This window comes from Amphiprion ocellaris, chromosome 19 (genome assembly GCF_022539595.1).
Source record: "Amphiprion ocellaris isolate individual 3 ecotype Okinawa chromosome 19, ASM2253959v1, whole genome shotgun sequence".
In the NCBI taxonomy this organism is placed as follows: Eukaryota; Metazoa; Chordata; class Actinopteri; family Pomacentridae; genus Amphiprion; species Amphiprion ocellaris.
Window position 1 is genome coordinate 13,013,435 of NC_072784.1, and position 18,743 is coordinate 13,032,177.

Below are 18,743 nucleotides of genomic sequence, written 5' to 3' on the forward strand. Positions count from 1 at the left end.
CTTTTATCTAACTTTATTTGTACATTTTTGTGTAGAATCTACTCTTATAAAAGCCCATCTAAAAGCAAAATGCTGTGATATGTGACGTGTTTCTATAAAAAGCGGAAAAAAACGAACCGTAGGAGTAGTTTGTAAAAGCATTGATCACTCTTTATGTATATTTGCAGTGTAAATCCTGATATCCTTGAGCTCTCAGGTGTCCCTACTTTGAATTTATCACCTCATAATTGTGCGCAAACTATTCAAGCCTGCAGTGTCAGTGTGGTTGGCAGAGTGCAGCGTATCCAGAGGGTACAGTCTCCGTCCTCGCTGTAGTCAGGTCCGTACTTGTCTCGCCGTGCAGCAGGTGAAACCCGTCTAACCTCATCGGTAACGGATGTGGTGGCGCGTTAACGGAGCGTCGAAAGGAGGAAAGTCGTCTGCAGCAACATGGTCACCTGTCTGCCGCTCTGGACGCCCGGATGTTTGGTGAGAACTCACCTTTCTGACTGCTTTTAGAGGCGAAATGTTTGGTTTGGGTGGATCCTGTGAGCAGGAGGGTGTTAGTGAGGGAGTACAGGTTTGATAAAGAGGTCATGTCGACATCCAGCAGCAACAGTTTTATTTTCAGAGCTTTTACAACACCGCGACTCTCCTCCTCCTCCTTCTCTTTCCATGTTCTCCTCTGTATTTTCCCCTCTTTAACCGAAAGAAAAAGGGAGCGAAACAGTGCAGCAAAAGCAAATGTTTTCTTTTCTCTTTGTACTGGAAATTGGCCTCTTTCTCTTTTTTTTCTCTCCCTCTCTTTTTTGTGTGTTTGTCTCCCCTCTAAGTGGAGGGGAGGTGGTGGAATGGAGGCAGGGCCGGCTTTTGTGAAGTTTAGGATCGCAGCTTTGTCATTGTGTTTGCGTCGCCTGCACACACATGCAGCACACGTGCAGCCGGCGGAGGGTTTAGTGTAAGAACAACAGCAGCGATACAGGAGATATCTTCAGCTGATCTCTGAGATGTTTCAGCCTGTACAAGCTCAGTTGTTTGTCTGCTGATTGAGCCGCTTCATGTGGAAGCAGGGAAGGGCTGAGTTAGAAAAACAACGAAAGAGAAAGCAAAATGCTCGGATCAGGACTGAGGTGAGATGAAGAGCTTGGCTTAGAGATCCACAGGGAGTGTGGAAGAAGAAGAAGAAGGGAAAAGAGAGTGAGGGAGAGCAGAGAGAGGCCGGTGGGAGGGAGGAGAGCCGGCGATCCAGCCCTCTGGGACAACGCTGGGTGAATTTTGGGGGTGGACAGAGTGGCTTTGTATGCAGAACATCAGTGGACGGGAGGGACACTGCCACTTGTTCTCTGAGTTTGTCTGTCGTGAAACCAGACCTACCTCTGATCCACCGCAACGCTCTCCTCCATTCTTCTCAGTTGATTCATGGAAGCTGTGATGTGGAACTTGTGGGATTAAACTTAATGACTGCGATGGAGGGGATCCAGGACAGAAGAGACTCCTGAGATCTGCAGCTCCATCCTCTCTCTCTCTCCCAGCTCGATCGTGTCGTCTTGCGTTTTGGCTCATGTTGGTGTTGGGCGATGCGGATCTGAGCAAACCGAACGCCCCGATGCCCGCCGCTATGCTGCCGTGCCCAGCGCCGGCCGGGTCCGACTGGAGCTTCCAGAACCCGGTGGGGGTTGACTGCAGCTCCCCCGAGCCTCGCTGCATTTGGCTGGCGGTTCTCCGAGGAACCACCGGCCCGATGCCACCCCCCACGCCACCCACCATGCCCTCTGCACCGCCCAGGGTAAGGAGAGGTCAACTGGCATGTTAGTGGAGAGTCTCGCAGAATCCAAGGGCGTACAAATGATCTGATCGCTGGTTCTTGTCAGATTTATTAAATTTATCCTCTAAAATGTCAGAAAAATGCAACCAAAACCAAAAGTTTCACCTTCTAATGGTTTGTTTTGCTACTAAAAACTCAGTTTCAGGATACAAAAGATACTAAATATTTAAAATTCTTGCTGATTTGCAACCTCTTTAATTGTGCACACAAACATGACACAGATGCACTGTTTTGTGTCCACGGAGAGTTTTTTTTGCAGTTCTCTAGAAATAATAGCAAAGTACTGTGTGCAGTTTGTCACTCATGCACATCGGTGGCGTTTCTGTGCAACTGTAGCCGTTGTTTGAAGTCTGCCAACCACTCAGCTGTTGACAGATTCTTCAACCTTTCTAGGCGGAGAGTCATGTTGCCTTCATGCGCTCACTGTTTAGACTTTCTGGGAAGCTTTTGTCACTCTGTGTCAATGGATTGATATTATTTAGATAGCTGTTGCGTGCTGTTAAGCTACAGTTGGCCTACAAAGAGGACAGCAACACTTAGACTGCAGTTGTGTTTGGAGTTTTGGGGATTTTTTTTTTTTTGCGCTCTTGATATTTGATATTTGACCAGTAGTATTTTGTGATGGATAAAGCTGCAACAATTAATTGATTAGTTGTGAAATTCAGTAGTTTTTTACTGAAAAAAACTAAAACTTCTCCCATTCCAGCTTCTTAAATGTGAATATTTTCTGGTTTCTTTCCTCCTCTGTGATAGTAAACTGAATATTTTTGGATTGTGAATCAAACAAGACATTGAAAACGTCTTCTAATGGATACTTTTCACAATTTTCTGACACTTTACAGACCAAGACCTGATTGATTAATCAGAAAATTAGTGAAGAGTGAAAATACTTGCCCTATTGATAGGAAATTTCGTGACACATTGCAGTCCAGTTGCCATCAAGGCTTCATTAAAGTTTAGATTTTGTATGTTTTTATAGATAATTTCTTCATGTAGCTTTCATTATTTTACTTTGCAATTATAACTACGCTTCAATATGCATTAAAGCTAAGATATAAACTTGTTTTAGCTGCTGTAAACATGCATAAGACAAAGCTAGGGCTGATTTAACCTCCACTTTTTAAAGATCTGTGCTTCTCTGCGCAGCTTCTTTCTCATTCTTGCCCCGTCAACATGTGTTTCAGTCTGACCGTGTGGCGTATTGACCCTCTCCTTCCTCCGAGGGGTTTCTAATTAGTGGCTAAAGACAGACGAAGGAGGCTGCTAAGTGCCACTTTAAGCTTTTAGAGGTGTTGCGGAGGCAGCAGCAGGCGGTGGGAGCTGCTGTTCGATCCCAACCCCCTCGAAATGCCCTCAGAATTCAGGGCATCGCTTCCCCACATGATCTAATTTCACTGTGGGCATTTATGTGGAATATTATTTCCCTTTTTTTCCCCCATTTGTGAACATCCCTGCCCTCCCCCCTTGCTCCTGACTCATTGACACAGTTAAGAAATGCCACCACTGGGAATGCTGGGGAGCTCTGGGGGAGGAATGGAGTCTGTACGGACACAGCTGGGACAAACACAAACACCTCTTTAGGACTGAGGTGTCGTCTGCTGATGCCAAACTGAAATATGCAGCTTCTCTATCTCTGCGTCACATCACCAGTCTGGGATCTTTGTTTGTTTTGATGTGGTTGATATTTCAACGGCGTGTGAAGGATCACACAGTGTTCCTAGCAGTTTTTGGAAAATATGCTGCGCTTATTTACCTCCAGCTACCATCACGACCGGAAAAAACACCATCAGTGTTTCTAAAGATGATTTAAAAGCAGCATCAAGTCAAAATGAAAACAATCCCATTATGTAAAAGGCTGCAGATGCCAAAAAAGATTAATTAATGCCAGAAGGTGATAAAGTGTGAAAAAAGGGGAACAGAACCCTTCTTCTTTCGAAATGCTTGCAAAAAATGCCTGAAAATCATAATTTATGAGCTTTTTTTGTTGCGCTTTTTTTAGCATGATGAACTCCAAGTGGTTTCTGAGTGTTGTTTTGCTGCTGTGACATTTTTACTCACTGTGGGCTCATTTTTCTCTGCAGTTTAAAGTCCTGCACCTCTGTGGAAACAACACAACCATGGCTAAAAGTCAAGAGAATTCAAAAATGTCTCCTGTGCATTATGGTGCAGTTAGAATGCCGTTAATCATAAAAGAAGAAGAAATAAAAGTAGAATTTCTTACATTTAAAATTTTGCAAAAACAGAGAAAACCTGGAATCAACATGTGCAACATTTTTCCAAGTGTCCACAGGTGTTACCAATACTGAAAGCAAACATGATGACTCTGTTACGTACTTTAGATATTTTTCTGCTCACATTTTTTTGCTGTTTATATACTCCTCTCTGCTCTGTGTAAACACAGCCTGCAGTTCAGTCGAAATGTCCCGGAATTTTTGTCACGTCACCGTTGGTCACAGCTGAGTAAATCGTGGCTTCGTGGTTGTGCTGATGAGTGCAGAGTATTTAGTTGTTTTTTTTTTTTTTACAGAATCTGCTTTGTACAAGCAGTTTATCTTTACCAATTTTTTTAAACATGAGAGTAAATGTAGACTCTAGCGATGTTGATGAAGTATCATGATTTGATTCAGTTCCTCAACTTAAGAGCATGTCACAGATGAGTAGTTTAAGGATTGTTGGGAAGTTCAAAGTCTGTTGATTCTCTCTGTTTTTACAGTTTGTAGCTCAGAAAACCAATCCAAATATAGTCTACATCCAGTCCAAAGCTTCCTCTAAAACCAGTCCCGAACTTAGTCTAAAACCAGTCCAAATATAGTCTACAACCAGTCCAAAGCTTCCTCCAAAACCAGTCCCAAACCTAGTCTAAAACCAGTCCAAATACGGTCTACAACCAGTCCAAAGCTTCCTCCAAAACCAGTCCCGAACTTAGTCTAAAACCAGTCCAAATATAGTCTAAATCCAGTCCAAAACCAAGCCCAAAATCAGTCCAAAATCAGTAAAAAAAAGCTAGTCTAAAACTAGTCCAAAGCCTAGTCTATAACCACTACAAAATCTAGCCCAAAATCAGTCAAAACCAGTACAAAATCTAGTCTAAAACCAGCCAAAAACCACTACAAAACTAGTCCAAAAACAGAACTTAGATTTGGTCATTTTTACTGGTTGAAGTCTGAAGTCTGACCCAGTTAGTTCAAGGACCAACACAAAGCTGAAATTCTGTCATTTCTTTATTTTATTACAGCTTCTGGCTCTGACAACTGCTGTCACTTTGGTGATTTTGTAAAGCCGACATGCCTTTGAAACCCGAGGCAGTTTTTGGGTTTCGGAAACTTAAACGTCGAGACAACAATGATAAAAAAAAATCTCCGACAGGACTTGAGTCCACGTCACACACTGACTGACTCCGTGCTTCTGCCCGCTCGTCTCCCAAGTCACGCTGTAAAAGTTATTCTGAAAGCGCAGCTCCTCCTGGAAATGATTCTGCTCTCAGGGGTTGAATCCAAAATAGCCAGAAATGACCATCATCAGTGTGGAGAGGCAGGTTGGAGCAGACGACAGGGAAGTACAGCGTGTTGTGCTGCTGGAGTTGAAAACCCTGTTTAACCGACGTTGCATCACCTGTTGGCCTTGTTAAACCGACAATGAGGTCCGACTGGTTTCTGAGCACACATGCTTTATTCATATTGACACTGGAGCGCGTGCACACACACACACACACACACATGCAGCTGAACGTGCACGACCCATAAAACATCTTGTTATGCAAATTACAGAGGGATGTACAGTATTTGAACTTGTGTTTTGACTCCTCATTGTGTTTGCTGGTCGGAGCGTTTGGATACTTGAGGCCCGTCATGCGTCTCCTTCAGGGTCCGTAGGATGCTTTTGGACCTGCAGAGGTGGTCCAGCACTCCGTCGGTGTGGCCGGTGAGTCCAGGATTTATCAGGACGAGATGCCTTTTTTTGGCTTTTCCCTCTTGGCAGCGGCGGGCGCAGACAGCCGTCGGGATTAAAGGCCCGTCAGCATTTGTAGCGGCCGTAAAGCTCCACTTTTCAAACAGGTTGCAGCTCTCAGCTGTTTAAAAGGGCATTATTGTTCTGCTCTGCTGGGGTTTTAGCTCCCCAACAACCACTGCATTCCTGCTTTACCTCTGGATGGAGCAGTACAACACGTACTCCCGACGGTTATTACTGCAGCTTCGCAATATTGTCGTGTCCCAGAAAAGCCTCTTACAAACACCAAATCCTTTATTACTGGATTTCAGGAAAGATTATCAATGACACTGTTTATTTTTAGCCTTTTTATGTTATTCTAGAGCTCATGGAGGTCTGACTTCTACACATCCAGCCTTCTTTTCAGTCATGCTTCTTAATTACATGCTGCTTAATGGAAATCAGGAGGGAAATATCCACAGGGAAGCTGCTGTGTGTTGTCAAAGCACCACTTTACCCACTAAACACCCACTCAGAGCAGGAAGCTGCGGTGAGGCTTTACAAGCAGCTCTGCATATTCAATTGTTTGCGCTAAAGCTTTTTTGTGTGTTTTAATGACGTCAGGTGCAGGTGATGATGGGATCCCTGAGGGCTTACCTGAAGAGCATCCACAGGGTATTTGTTGTCGTAACCGGATTCAGCAGGCAGTAACTTCTCTATATTTCAGGCAAAAACAGTAGAAAATTCCCACTTTACTCCAAAAAAGCAATTGAAGGTTCTATTTTTTTAGCATGTTTACTCATTTAGATAAAGTGTTTAAGTTGTAAATTGATTTTGATGTGTTGCGTTCACAGACTAATGCTGGTAATTTAATCACCTAATATTATTTCTGATTTAAACTAAAATTTTCATGTCGGTACATTGTAAGAAATGAAAAAATGAGCAAACATACGAGCAAAAAAAACCTGGCAGCCTAGAAAAAAAAGTAAAAAAGAAAAAAATAATAGTTTAAATACACTGGAATAATGTTACAGTCAAACATTCTAAAAGAACAAATTAGTGTTTATATAAAATACAATGTTTACTTCTGTATTTTTTACAGAGAACTGAATAAAATAGAATAATACTTTATTGATCGTTCACAGGAAATTACTTTGTTACAATTAAAATACAGATATAGACATTATTTACAATTTTGGCCTGTTTTTTGCAGTTACAATCTAATATTATTTTTCTGTGATTTTACTAATTTATATATAATTCAACCTGGAGAAAATCTTTTTTGGTTGTCTTAAATACAACAAAAATAGCGCAGTTTTACAATAAAGAAATTTATAACTGTTTATAAAAACACAGATTTTTCAGATTCACATTTGACCTGTTATTTAGGGTTACCATGTAAGTTAAGAAGTTTATTCTGTGGTTTTAATTTTTTACAGTTTAGATTGAAAAATAAATTAAAATTGATGTAACTTAATGAAATTGGCTTGTTAGCTTCAGAAACTAAAAGCTAAATCTCTGAACTCAGTGTAGTTTTTTGGTTGAACATAAAGAATCTGACATAATTCAGAATGACTGAAATACTATTTTCATAAAGTGGGAAATACGGTTTTTTTTTCTGAGCAAACGGCAGTGAGGTTTCCCTGCTGTGTGTCTGAATCCTGCGTAGGAAGTCGAGATTAGACCGAAAACCACAGCAGATATTTTTCCGTGTTGGCTAAACTCTCCTGTAGAAGCATGTTGGCGAGTTATTTCTTCCTAAATCCAGACTGGAGGGAAGGTTACAGGTGACAGAGAGGTGTGAAGGTTTGTGGGGGTCCTGAGCAGAATCAACCCGCTGAGTCCAGATCAGCCGAGCGGGAAGCATCCTTCAGCTCGGTGTGTTTTGGGTAATCACAGGGTTTGGTGTTCCAGTGCCGGGAGGGGCCATGCGGTCGAAACCGGCGTGCTGGAGCCTGTCGCTGGCTGGGGCCCGATACTCCTCCTCCTTCGTCCTCCATCCTCATCCTCTCATTCACTCTCTCTAAACTCCAGAGTGTGTTTCAACTTGTCCAAACCAAAACCGCTCCCTCTGAGGAATTCACTGCGCTCTCTTCCTCCTTTCACCCCTCTTTATTTCCTCTTTTTCTTCTTTATCGTTTTAATTCGGCGCTCCTCACGCACGTCTTTATGCTGCCACATAATGGGCCTCTCTGTGGAAAAAAGCAGGGTTTACTTTACATTGTTTAGACTGCCAGAGCGAAGATCAGGGTTTAGATTTATGTATCTCAATCTGCAAAGTATACGCCTCAGAATACACTGGAGAACAGGAACAAAAAACACAAAAATGTACCTGCACTTAGAAAAACCTGGAACCAAACTGGTTCTTTACAGTAATGCCATAAATTCATGATGTTTAGATCCGCAAAGAAACTTTGTTTGCAGAAAAGACAGAAACCAACTGTCTGATCTGAAAGCAATGGCAGCAGAAAAAAAACTCTTTAAAAGTGGAATGCTGTAATGTTCAAAACCTATAAAATATCATGAAGTGGAGTAACATAAAAGAAAAAAATCTAACAATAAAATAAAATAATGTCAGATATCTGTGAAATAATTTTAAAAAATTAAATACAATTTTAAAAAGTGTAATTTTACAGTCACACATTGTAAAAGAACAAATAACTATTTGTAAAAATACATATTTGTGATGTGGACATTACTGAAATCTTTTGAAGGTTTACATGTATTTTTTTATGTGTTTTTACTAGATATTATCTATAATTTAATCAGAAAGGAAAAAATCTGTCAAATAAAAATTTCTAAGTATTAAAAAAAAATTAAATCCTCAATATACTTATTTTTTATTTTTTTGAATAATGGCAACTATCTGTAAAATTATATTTAATTTTTACTGATTTGAATACAGTAAAAAATAGTGTGATTTTACAGTCAGGCATTGCAAAAGAACAAATAACTATTTGTAAAAATACAGATCTGTGGACATTATTGATTTATTTATTTTTTTCACTAGTTACGAGTTATCATCTGTTATTTAATAAAATGGAAAATCTGTCAAATAACCACTAAATAACAAATATTTACCATTTTTCAATCCTTAATATACTTTTTTTAAAAATAATGTTGAATATCTGTAAAATAAAAATATTGTTATTGCTGTTTGTAAAAATACATCTTTTTGATACAGATTGCTTTTATCTGTTTTGTTTTCTTCACAGTCAATATGTAAATTAATACTTATTACTTGATATTACCTGTAATTTTAACAAAACGAGAAAACCTGTAAAATAATTCTTAAAAATATTTATGTACCGTTTTTTCAGTCCTTAATATACGTAGTTTTTCTGTTCTAAATATCTGTAAAATAATAGTGTTTTTTGCTGATTAAAATACAGTAAAAACTTTGTAATTTTGCAGTCAAATAGGTAAAAAAGTGAATTACAGTCAGTATAAAAATACATATTCTTTTATGTATATGTTTTTTGCAGTTGCGGTCTGTTTTTTTTCTTAGTTAATGTGATTTTAATAGTTATCTGCAATTTATTGTATTTTTTTATTTTCATATCTATTTATTTGCAATCAGTAAATTAACATTAACTTGTTTAAAAAGTTACATTTTAAATCTATTAAAAATAAAACATTAATTGTTATACAGTTTTTTAGCAAACCCCCAAAGTTGCCACAAAAAAATAGTTCATTTAAGCAAGGAAAAAAGTCAGATGTAAGAATATGTGGCACTTTCATCACAATATGTTTTTAATTTTTGAGTTCTGGACTGTCTGTTCTGTAAACAGCAAGATATTATTTTGTTATTTTGGAGCAAATGATTCATCGATGAAGAACGCAATGGTTAGTTGCAGCTCTATTTTCATGCTATCATGTGCCATCAAACCATATAACTCACATTTGAAGAGGCAGAGAACCTTCAGAACAAACATTATGCTCTTGAGAGTGCAGAAGAGAACATCCATCTGCACACAAATGTATTTTTAGCCTTTTTTCCTCAGTGGAATGTAAGGAAAAGAAAATGTGCGGTAAAAGTCAGCGCGGCCGGATTTCCATCGCCAGAATACATGTGGTGAGAGAGGAAGAAGAGGTGGAAGGGAGGAGAGGTGAGGCGAAGGAAGGAAGGAGAAAGAGGAGTGGATGAGTGAAAACAGCTCGGTGAATAAGAGTAACACCTCCGACTGGTTGTATTTATAGGAGCGGCTGGTTACGCTGCCCTGTTTCCGGTTGTTGTGTGAACAAACCTGCAGGGTCAACAGTGTGTATTTGTGAGTCAGAATATGGGTCTGTTGTGTATCAGTGTTTGGGTGAAGACAGGAAGTGAGATGTGGGATGTGCATTTTGAGGGTGGGGGGCTGATGTTGTCTAGACATGGTCACCTCTGGCCCACAAACATAAAAACACGCACTGAAAGCAAAGCCGCAAACGTCTGAGGTAACACAAAACAGTTTGAGATTTCAGAATGCTAATTTTAGTTAACCCACTAGCTGGTGGCTGTAAAAGGCACGTTAGCTTTTAAGAAATGCCAAAATTACGCCATTTATCGGAGCTAAAAACTGCAAAAACAGAAGGAATTATTAATTTTTGAAAATATTTTCCCACGGTCTTTGAACTAACCATCTGTGAAGCACAGTCCACTGAAGAATACCAACCGCAGCTAAGCTTGAAATCGTGATTTTTGATCAAAAATCACTTCATTCTACATGCCTCAAGTTAGAAAATCAGCAAAAATAAAATCTTTTCAGGAACCAGATTACTTACAAAACAAAATATTATCTGCTCCTTTGCACATCTATTAAGCCATGATTGACTCAGCTGTGAAAAACAGTCACATGACAAAAATTCAGGGACTTTTTGTTTGAACTGCTGTTCACACAAAATGATATGACAAATAGGAAAGAAATTAAAAAAGTAGTAAGACATCTATAGTATGTAGAGACACCATTTTGTCCAGTACCTGTGGGAAAAAGTTCTGTAAAATAAAAAAGAAATCAAAGAAAAATGTAGCTTTTTTTCCACGATTTTATGCCATTCTGTGTCATTTCTGAGTTCTCTCTCCTTTGTGATTGTGCTGTTTCCATAGAGGTGCAGGACTTCATATTGCAGTGAAAAATGAGCCTATAGTGAGTAAAAATATCATAAAACACAAACTGCTCGGAGTTCAGAGGATTAAAAAGTGATTAATGATCTGCATGAATCAGCCACACTTGTGTTTCCTTTAAGGGCATGTTAACGTGTAATTTATGTACCTAATAATAAGTTCTCATTAATCTGAAGCCTGGATGATTGACTGTTTTATTTTGGCTGCATTGCGCCGTTTATGTGCGCATCAAACAGAGACCGCCGTAATCGTAGATGTCTGTGGACTGAGGTGCTGTTTTTGTGCCGATTAGTTGCTTGTGTGAATTCAGTAGCTAAAGTTTAACAGCTGGATCTTTGTAGGGAAGTCAAACCACTCTGCGGCCGTCTTTCATCCCTTAAGCAGCTGTTTTGGACTCACACAACGACACAATTCCTCTGCTATAGACAAATGACAGAACACTAGAACATAAACATGCATGTAAAGCATCAGCAGTCAAATCTGAAAAAAAATTGCTGAGAATGTTTAGTGACTTTGCACCAAAATACTCTCTATAAAACGTCCTTTTCCTCACAGATTATACTTCTACGATGCATGCATATTGTTTCGTAATAGTGTTTAAGCCTTGCTGTTATTAAAATGTAAATAACTTTAAAGAAAATTAATTCAAGCTGTTAATTCTGTACACTCTGAGATTACTTAGCATCTATGTACCAATCCCATTCTAAACTGTACTATTGTGAAGTTATACTGACTTCCATAGCATACTTATAGTTTATTACTTGCTTTTTGTCACTGTGAAGTTTTATTAACTGTTGTTGCATTACAGTCTCTGAGTCTAGTCATGCATCATTATTTTCCAGTCCTGTGGTGTTTGTATGTCTGAGATTAGCAGAAAGAATATCCATGAAGTTGTGTGTGTGATGCTGCTTGATTCTGAGCCTTAACACTAAAGTTTAGTGTCTATTTTTGTTGTTAGTCTGCAGATTATTTCCTCATAAACTGATAAATCAACTCGTTTTTAAGGTGTGAGGACTTGTATGTACTTTTTAGAGGCATTTTTTACCTTTAAAGATAGTTTATAGAAGAAGAAAGCAAAATGCTTTCGAAAGAATTGATGGGGCTTTTGTTGAAATAAACCCTGCTCTCCTTTCCTGATGTGCATTACATTGTGGGACCGTAGCGTTCATTGAAAACATTGAAAGCAGAGCTGCAAGTCAGGCTTATTTTCATTGTCGATTAATCCGCACGTTAGTTCCGTCAGAAATGGGGACAAATGTCCATCAAATGCCTCCCAAAGCTTAAGATAGCATCCTTAAATGTCTTGTTTTGTGCAGAACTCAAAGGTAGTCAGTCATAGAGGAGGAAAGAAACCAGAAATATTGACATTTAAGAAGAAAGAATTTTTAGTTTTTTCTTTAAGAAATCATTAAATCTGACAACTAATCAGTCAATTGTTGCAGCTTTATCCAACACAAAACACTACTGGTCAATTTGAAAAATAGAAAATATTAAGAATGCAAGTAATAGTAATTTAATAGCCGGCAACTGATCAATTAATCATTGCATATCCAATTTTGTCGACCAAATGAATCAGTTTTTATATATATGCTTAGTTTTGCCATTTCTCCAGTGGCAAGTTTGTTTTTCACACAGCTTCATACTAAACACATGCTGTTCTCCAAACTGTCATAATTGCACAGAAATCGAATCGCTGGATTAACTCAGGGCAACATTTTCCTTAAAGTCAGATACAGTTTGGATATCTGAGCCTCAGTGGACTGAGCTGGTGTGCAGATTTGTCCCGGTGCTGCCTGTTTGGTCAGGTGATGCTGTCTGACTGACAGATGTGGGGCAACATGGGGGTGATAGTTCTCACGTGTGTCTGTCAGCTGAGCTCGGCTTGTTTACTCGGCTGGAGATATTTTGTGGTCGGGTGGAAATCTGGACTCTCCACATTCCCTCCGTCCCCTTGGTCTAGACGAGGGTCCTTCCTGCTAGCCGACCCCCAGCTGTGTTTATGGACTATTGTTCTGAAGTGACCCGACGCTGGGCTGCACTCATGAGGAAGCAGCTAATGCAGAATCCAGCAGTTCAGGGTTAATGTCACCTTGTGCTCCTTCGGCGAATCATAAAAAGTCCTGCATCTGGAAAACTGGAATGTTCCTCCTGTGTTGGTGCTAAGAATAGGAAAAACTGATATTAGAGGATTTATTTCTGTCATTTCCTCCATTTGGTTTCGCAAACTGAGAATGCACACGTGAACTCATGCACGTTTTCTGCATTTTGACGCATTTCTGTAGATATAGAATCCTACAAATGTCGCTGGCATCATGTATTCCAGCTTGCTCATTTGTAAATGAAAACACAGCAGCTTTACTTATTCCTTCTTTGCATTTCCCAAATCTGTTAACCTTTAATTCTCTCTATGTTATTTGGAACTACTTTTACTTGCTGCTCTGTTTAAAAGGAAAAAAAAGGTGAAAATTTGAAAAAAATATGGTTAAAAAAAAAAAATTTTAGGAATGCAACGTACAAAAAAAGAAGAAAAGAAAGAAAATAATTTAAAAAAAAAAAAAAATAATATTTTTAGCTGATTTAAATATAGTAAAACAGTGTTATTTTATGGTCATGCGTTATAAAAGCAGTAATTACAGTTTGTTTATTTGACATGAAGATTATTTACAGTATTGGCATTTTATTTATTTATTTTTACAGTCAACATGTGGATGGATGCCCTCTTTTGTGATTTCTAATTCAGCAAAGCAGAAAAATTTATAAATTTTTTTTCAATCTTTAATAGACTTCTTTTACATTTCAAATAATGACAAATATCTGTAAAATAATTGTACTTTTTTTGCAGATTAAAGTACAGTTTTGGCCTGATTTTTTTTCTTTCATGTTTTTCCACACAATTTGTAAATTAATTCATTTTTCCTGGGATTTTAGTAGAAGTGTAGAAAAAAGTAAGTAAAAATGTGTAAAATAGCAGTTTTAAAAAAATATTAACCATTTTTAGGCAAGCATACTTCTTTCAAATAACAGCAAATGTCTGTAAAATAATTAAAATTTTAGCAGACTTTTTTATCAGAGAAAAAAATGACCAACTTGTACGTTAACTCAATACAAATTGGTAATTTTTTTCTCAGATTTTACTAGATATTAACAGTAATTTAACAAAACAAGGAAAATCTGTAAAATAGTCGTCCTCCAAAAGCACTGAGGTTGAAAAAATGTACTTTTTTAGTGTGTGGGGATCATTTCTTGTCCTAAATCTCTCTGGTTGTGTGTTTCCAGGCTAAGGGGCGGAGGGATGGTCTCTCCTCTGCCGGCGACAACCCTCGGCCGCCGATGGCGACCCGGCCGGGAAGAGAGGGGGTCAGCGTGGGCTGGAAGGGTCCGCGGACGCTGGTCCTCCGTAAGAACTCCCAGGGCTTCGGCTTCACGCTGCGCCATTTCATCGTTTACCCTCCAGAGTCCGCCCTGCACACCAACCTCAAGGTGAGACGCTGCAAGGATGAAACTGAAATTCTGCTTAAAAAACATTTTTCATGTAATGTTAAGTGTCATAAAGTAATTTTTCTCAGCTTCCATGTTTGCTTTTGTTGCACACATGGTCTCCACTTCATCCTAGCTGCCGTTTTAAAGGGTTTTTAAAGCCTTAACTTACTGGAGAGCCAATTTGAGCTCGGAGGTAAAACCTTTCGTACTGCAGCTGAAGGTCATCTAGCTGAGTAATATGAACACAGAGGCAAAAGGAGACAACAAGCTTAGCTGATTAGAGACAACAGACTGAACCAACCAAAGCTGCTCAATGGGTTATTAAAGGAAGACGGACTCTAGGTTTAGAGACAAAAGAGATTTTCCTGTTTTGAAAATCTGAAAAGCAGCTTCTCCCAGACTGGAATGAAAAGTGTTAGTTGTGTTTATGTCGGAGTCCGTTTCTGTCCCGGGTGAGTTCTGGTGTTGTGGAATGAGCCTCTCAGTGAGCGGGCGGTTATTTAGCTCTTTGAGGTGTGGGGGCAAACGTCTCCAGATGTGAAATTGAGGGATATGGAAGCTGGGGTGGGGTGAGCTGGCTGAAAACAAGGCCTCTATTATTGTTTCTACCACCCCGCCATCCAGCAGCTGCAGATAGGAGCTCAGATTGAATGAGTTCTGTTGTCTTAGCCTGGTACCACTCGCTGGCAGTCAGGCAGTACCAGGCCGGCCCGGACAATAGGCCCACTGCTGGCCTCTGGCCCCGGTTCTGTCCTTGTCTCCTCAGCCTCGGAGGAGACCAAGGTCACATGGTGTTTTTGGACAATCGGACTCACAGAGCCCCCTGTTCTTATCTGAAGGGCCTTCGTGGAAGTCTCCCAAATTACCCTCATAGAGTCCAATTATCAGAGGCTTACCGGGTGCGTGACTCGATCGGGCTCTCGTTTCATGGTGTCTGCAGGTCCTGAAAGTCCTCTGGGGTCTTCAGTTATGCAGTTTGAAAGCAAAAAATTCAACCTCTTCTCCACATAGTCCCACAGAATCCTTCTCTGGTCCTCCTAATCTTCTTTTGAGAGGACTTCTTCATGATGCATGTGGTCTGAAAATTTACAAAAATCGAATCTCTAAAACATCTTCACTTTGCTGCAAGGACCTGCAATCTTGTCACACTTTTGTCAGGCTTATTGTGTTCATAATTTAGGGAAAGAAAGACCGCTTTCTGCTATATTGGAAGTGCACAGGAATTAAAAACTGGATTGCACATGTGCAGGTGTTTATACTGCCATATAAATATACTGTGTTATGCAGGTTTGCATCCAATTCTTATTATCATTGTACATTAATCTGCAGATTGCTTCCTCAATATATTGATTTAGAAAATAGTGAGAAATATCAAACATCCCAAAATGACATTCGAAAATGTCTTGTTTTGTCCACAACTCACAGATATTCAGTTGACTGTCATAAAGGAGAAAAGAAAACAGGAAACATTTGCATTGAAACAGCTGGAAATAGAGTATTTGGAGTAATTGTAATTAATAACTGTTCATTGTTTTAGAAATAAATGATGATTAGGAAGGAAGAAAACGCCTGTCTGCTTTATTGGGAATGCACAGGGAGGTAAAACTGGATTGCACCTGTGCATATGTTTAAACTGCAATATAACTATACTATAATATGCATCTGCAAAATTGGAGGTAACTTTTCAACAACATGACACTGCTGATATCAAAAAGAGTCTTGTAGCAAAATTTTCTGAATTAACATTTGCCTTCTGTAAATGCTGGAGGATGTTTTATACTTTAATCTGCATATAGATGTCTTTTAAAGTGGCGGCTCAGTATTCAAGAGCAGATAATGAAATTGGGTTTTTTTTCGCTCTTCAGTCTTTTAACAAGCAAAACTGGTGCAAAAGCTTTGGAAAAAGGTGCTGCAGTACATTAAATCCAGCTGATTTTATGGTTGCAAAGTCTTTTATTGTTGCATTTGTAGTGTCGGGTATCTGCAGAAATAAGATGCTACCTTTGGAGGTGCCGAAACTCCCTACTGGAGAGTCTTCTTTCTTGGTTCCAGTTGTGTTGAGATCCATTCTGGTCGTTTTACGACCATCCCCAGCTCCAAGTTCTATTCTGGGGTCGGCAGCTCTCTTTTCTCTGCCTCTAAACCCTCCACCATTGTGTGCAGAGCCTGGAATGAGCCCACTCAGCGCAGCATAAAGCCAGGCGGCCATCAGCCCACTGTGCCCCCGACCCCAAACTGTCCACTCAGCTCAGTGTGTCGGTGATCGAATCTCGCCGCCGTCCACACCTTTCTGTTTGCTGTGATATCACGAGCACCTGCAGGCTGACTAACCTGAAAGTCAGTCTCGGTGTCGGAGCTGCGCTGCAACATTCAGAGCTCATAAAATCAAACCGGTCTTTCTCGAGGTGCCTGGGAAACTTTGGTATTATCAATGTTACGCTTCCATATTTGAGTTGTTGCTGAGGAAAGACAGTTTTAGGGCTGCCATGATGTCAGAGTTTCACTAGATGACTACCAGGGATCAGAGAAAACAGTGTAATATTCATAAAAGAAACTACACAAAATTATGTTGTGTGCTTTGTCTCTTTTTTTGGCAGACAAATTCCAATAAAAATACAATTATAGGAAAGTATAAACCTAAAAGCTAATTTATACCATTCCATGTGTCCCCAAGGGTACAGGTGACATAAATTTTGTCATCTATGCAAGTCCTTAAAGATCCTTGTAGACCCCTTTGCAAATGTCCACATGCCGCTGAAAATTTGTGGCAATCCACAATGCAAGCAGGTCAACTGTGCATGTGCCTCAAAATCAAATGGTTCCTGAAGCAAAAGTTGTTTTGAGAAGGTCCTGTGTAAAAACATTTGTGAAAATTGTGACTAAAGGACTTGGAACTGAGGTAATCACTACAGGATTTTGGAGGTGTTTTCATTTGCTTGCTGTCGATGGAGCCCAAACACAGTCAGAGGTTCTAAAATCTCCAGATAACCCGTGCTGTGTCCGACTGATGTTTTCGCTGCGCATCAGGAATAATCACTGTGTCACAATGCTGTAATCTTTATATAACCTTTATCTGTGGCATCTTAATGTGTTTTATATGCGGGGGCAGCAGATGCTTTTAAACTCTCCATCAGTCATGCAGAAACCACAGATTGGCCCTAACTGTACTGTTTGTTGTTACTGTGCTGGATAATTTTCCTCTAAATTTATTAACATGCTTCCATAATTCATTTTTCAACTATCATAATTATTACCGATATTTGGCGACACCTTTATGTGGTTTGTATCATTAAAACCTTCACCTGTCACGAGTCAAGAAAGAGTCTAAACTGTTAAAGAAGCACTTTTATTTGTGAAAAACCAATCAAGAAAAGATTTGGGAAGCTCTAGAGACCTTGTTATATGCTTACATTATGTCACACGTGTTTATGCCACCATCACACACTTTAAATCTTCATTACAACTGTGTTTGGATCCTCTGAATTATTAATGTAGCAATAAAAAGTCTGTTGCAGTTATTTTACAGTTTTAAAAGAGCCCTAAAGATAAATTTTAACAGTGATTCTGTGTCTTTCTGTCCTTTGCAGGATGAGGAGAACGGTAATGGAAAGGGTGAGCTGTTTCTCTCTTTCATAATTAAATCTCCGTCTACAGCAGGATAAAGATGATGTAATGAGCAGGGAGTTCCTGTATTCCTGCTGTCACCTCTGCAGCCTTTCTGCGCCACCTACAGGACACAATGCAGCACTGCAGCCAAAGCTGTCCACCTGTAAATGTCCACAATTAAACCCAGAGAAGTCATAATAAACTTTATTTCTAAGGCACATTTCAAACAAAAGCATTCAAATATACAAAGCAAGAAAACATTATAAAGATATTTTAAAAAGGAATAAAACATTATTTAAATGCTTGTTTCATAGCACTGGGGCTAAAACCTTAGAAGCATGGTTTTCCTTTGTTTTCAGCCTCAGATTTGAAGGGTCGAGGTGGAAAATAAGCCATTAAAAGTCTAGAGGTGCAGAACATGTACTGATTTAAAACAGAATTCTGTAGCGAATAGTGGAGTCAATGTTATTCTGCAATAAACACAAGCATTTAGAAGCAAAAATGTCTTATTTTTAAGCACCAGCAGCTTCTAGCTTTTGAATATTTGCAGCATTCACTGATGTAATTGCAACTGAGCAGGTGCAATCCCTGATGTTTGCATTTCTTCTCCTTTGTTTTTTTTTGTCCTCCAGGGTATCAGAAAGGCCGAATGGAGCCGATGGACACCATATTTGTGAAGAACGTGAGAGAAAAAGGCCCGGCCCACCAGGCGGGTTTGTGCACAGGTAATGAGGGGGAACATGTGATGCAGGAACATGATGATTTGCATTGGAAATCTGTTGGGTTGGTCACCGATCATGTGACAGGGAGCTAGGAATACAA

General features: G+C 39.5%; 1 protein-coding gene across 10 annotated transcripts in view; it reads left to right on the forward strand.

Annotated features, from left to right (window-relative positions):
• arhgap23a (Rho GTPase activating protein 23a) overlaps nucleotides 1-18,743 on the forward strand; it is a 95,991-nt gene that overhangs the window by 46,882 nt on the left and 30,366 nt on the right. For 2 of the 10 annotated variants that reach the window (XM_023278714.3, XM_023278719.3), the window contains exons 1-4: nucleotides 973-1,765; nucleotides 14,112-14,315; nucleotides 17,903-17,927; nucleotides 18,554-18,646. In XM_023278714.3, coding sequence (XP_023134482.2) covers nucleotides 1,541-1,765; nucleotides 14,112-14,315; nucleotides 17,903-17,927; nucleotides 18,554-18,646 — 547 coding nt within the window. In that variant the 5' untranslated portion in view covers nucleotides 973-1,540. Of the gene's footprint in view, nucleotides 1-328; nucleotides 469-961; nucleotides 1,766-5,573; nucleotides 5,726-14,111; nucleotides 14,316-17,902; nucleotides 17,928-18,553; nucleotides 18,647-18,743 lie in introns of those variants that run through there. The other 8 variants (XM_023278724.3, XM_023278721.3, XM_035952132.2 and 5 more) reach the window with 7 other exon arrangements.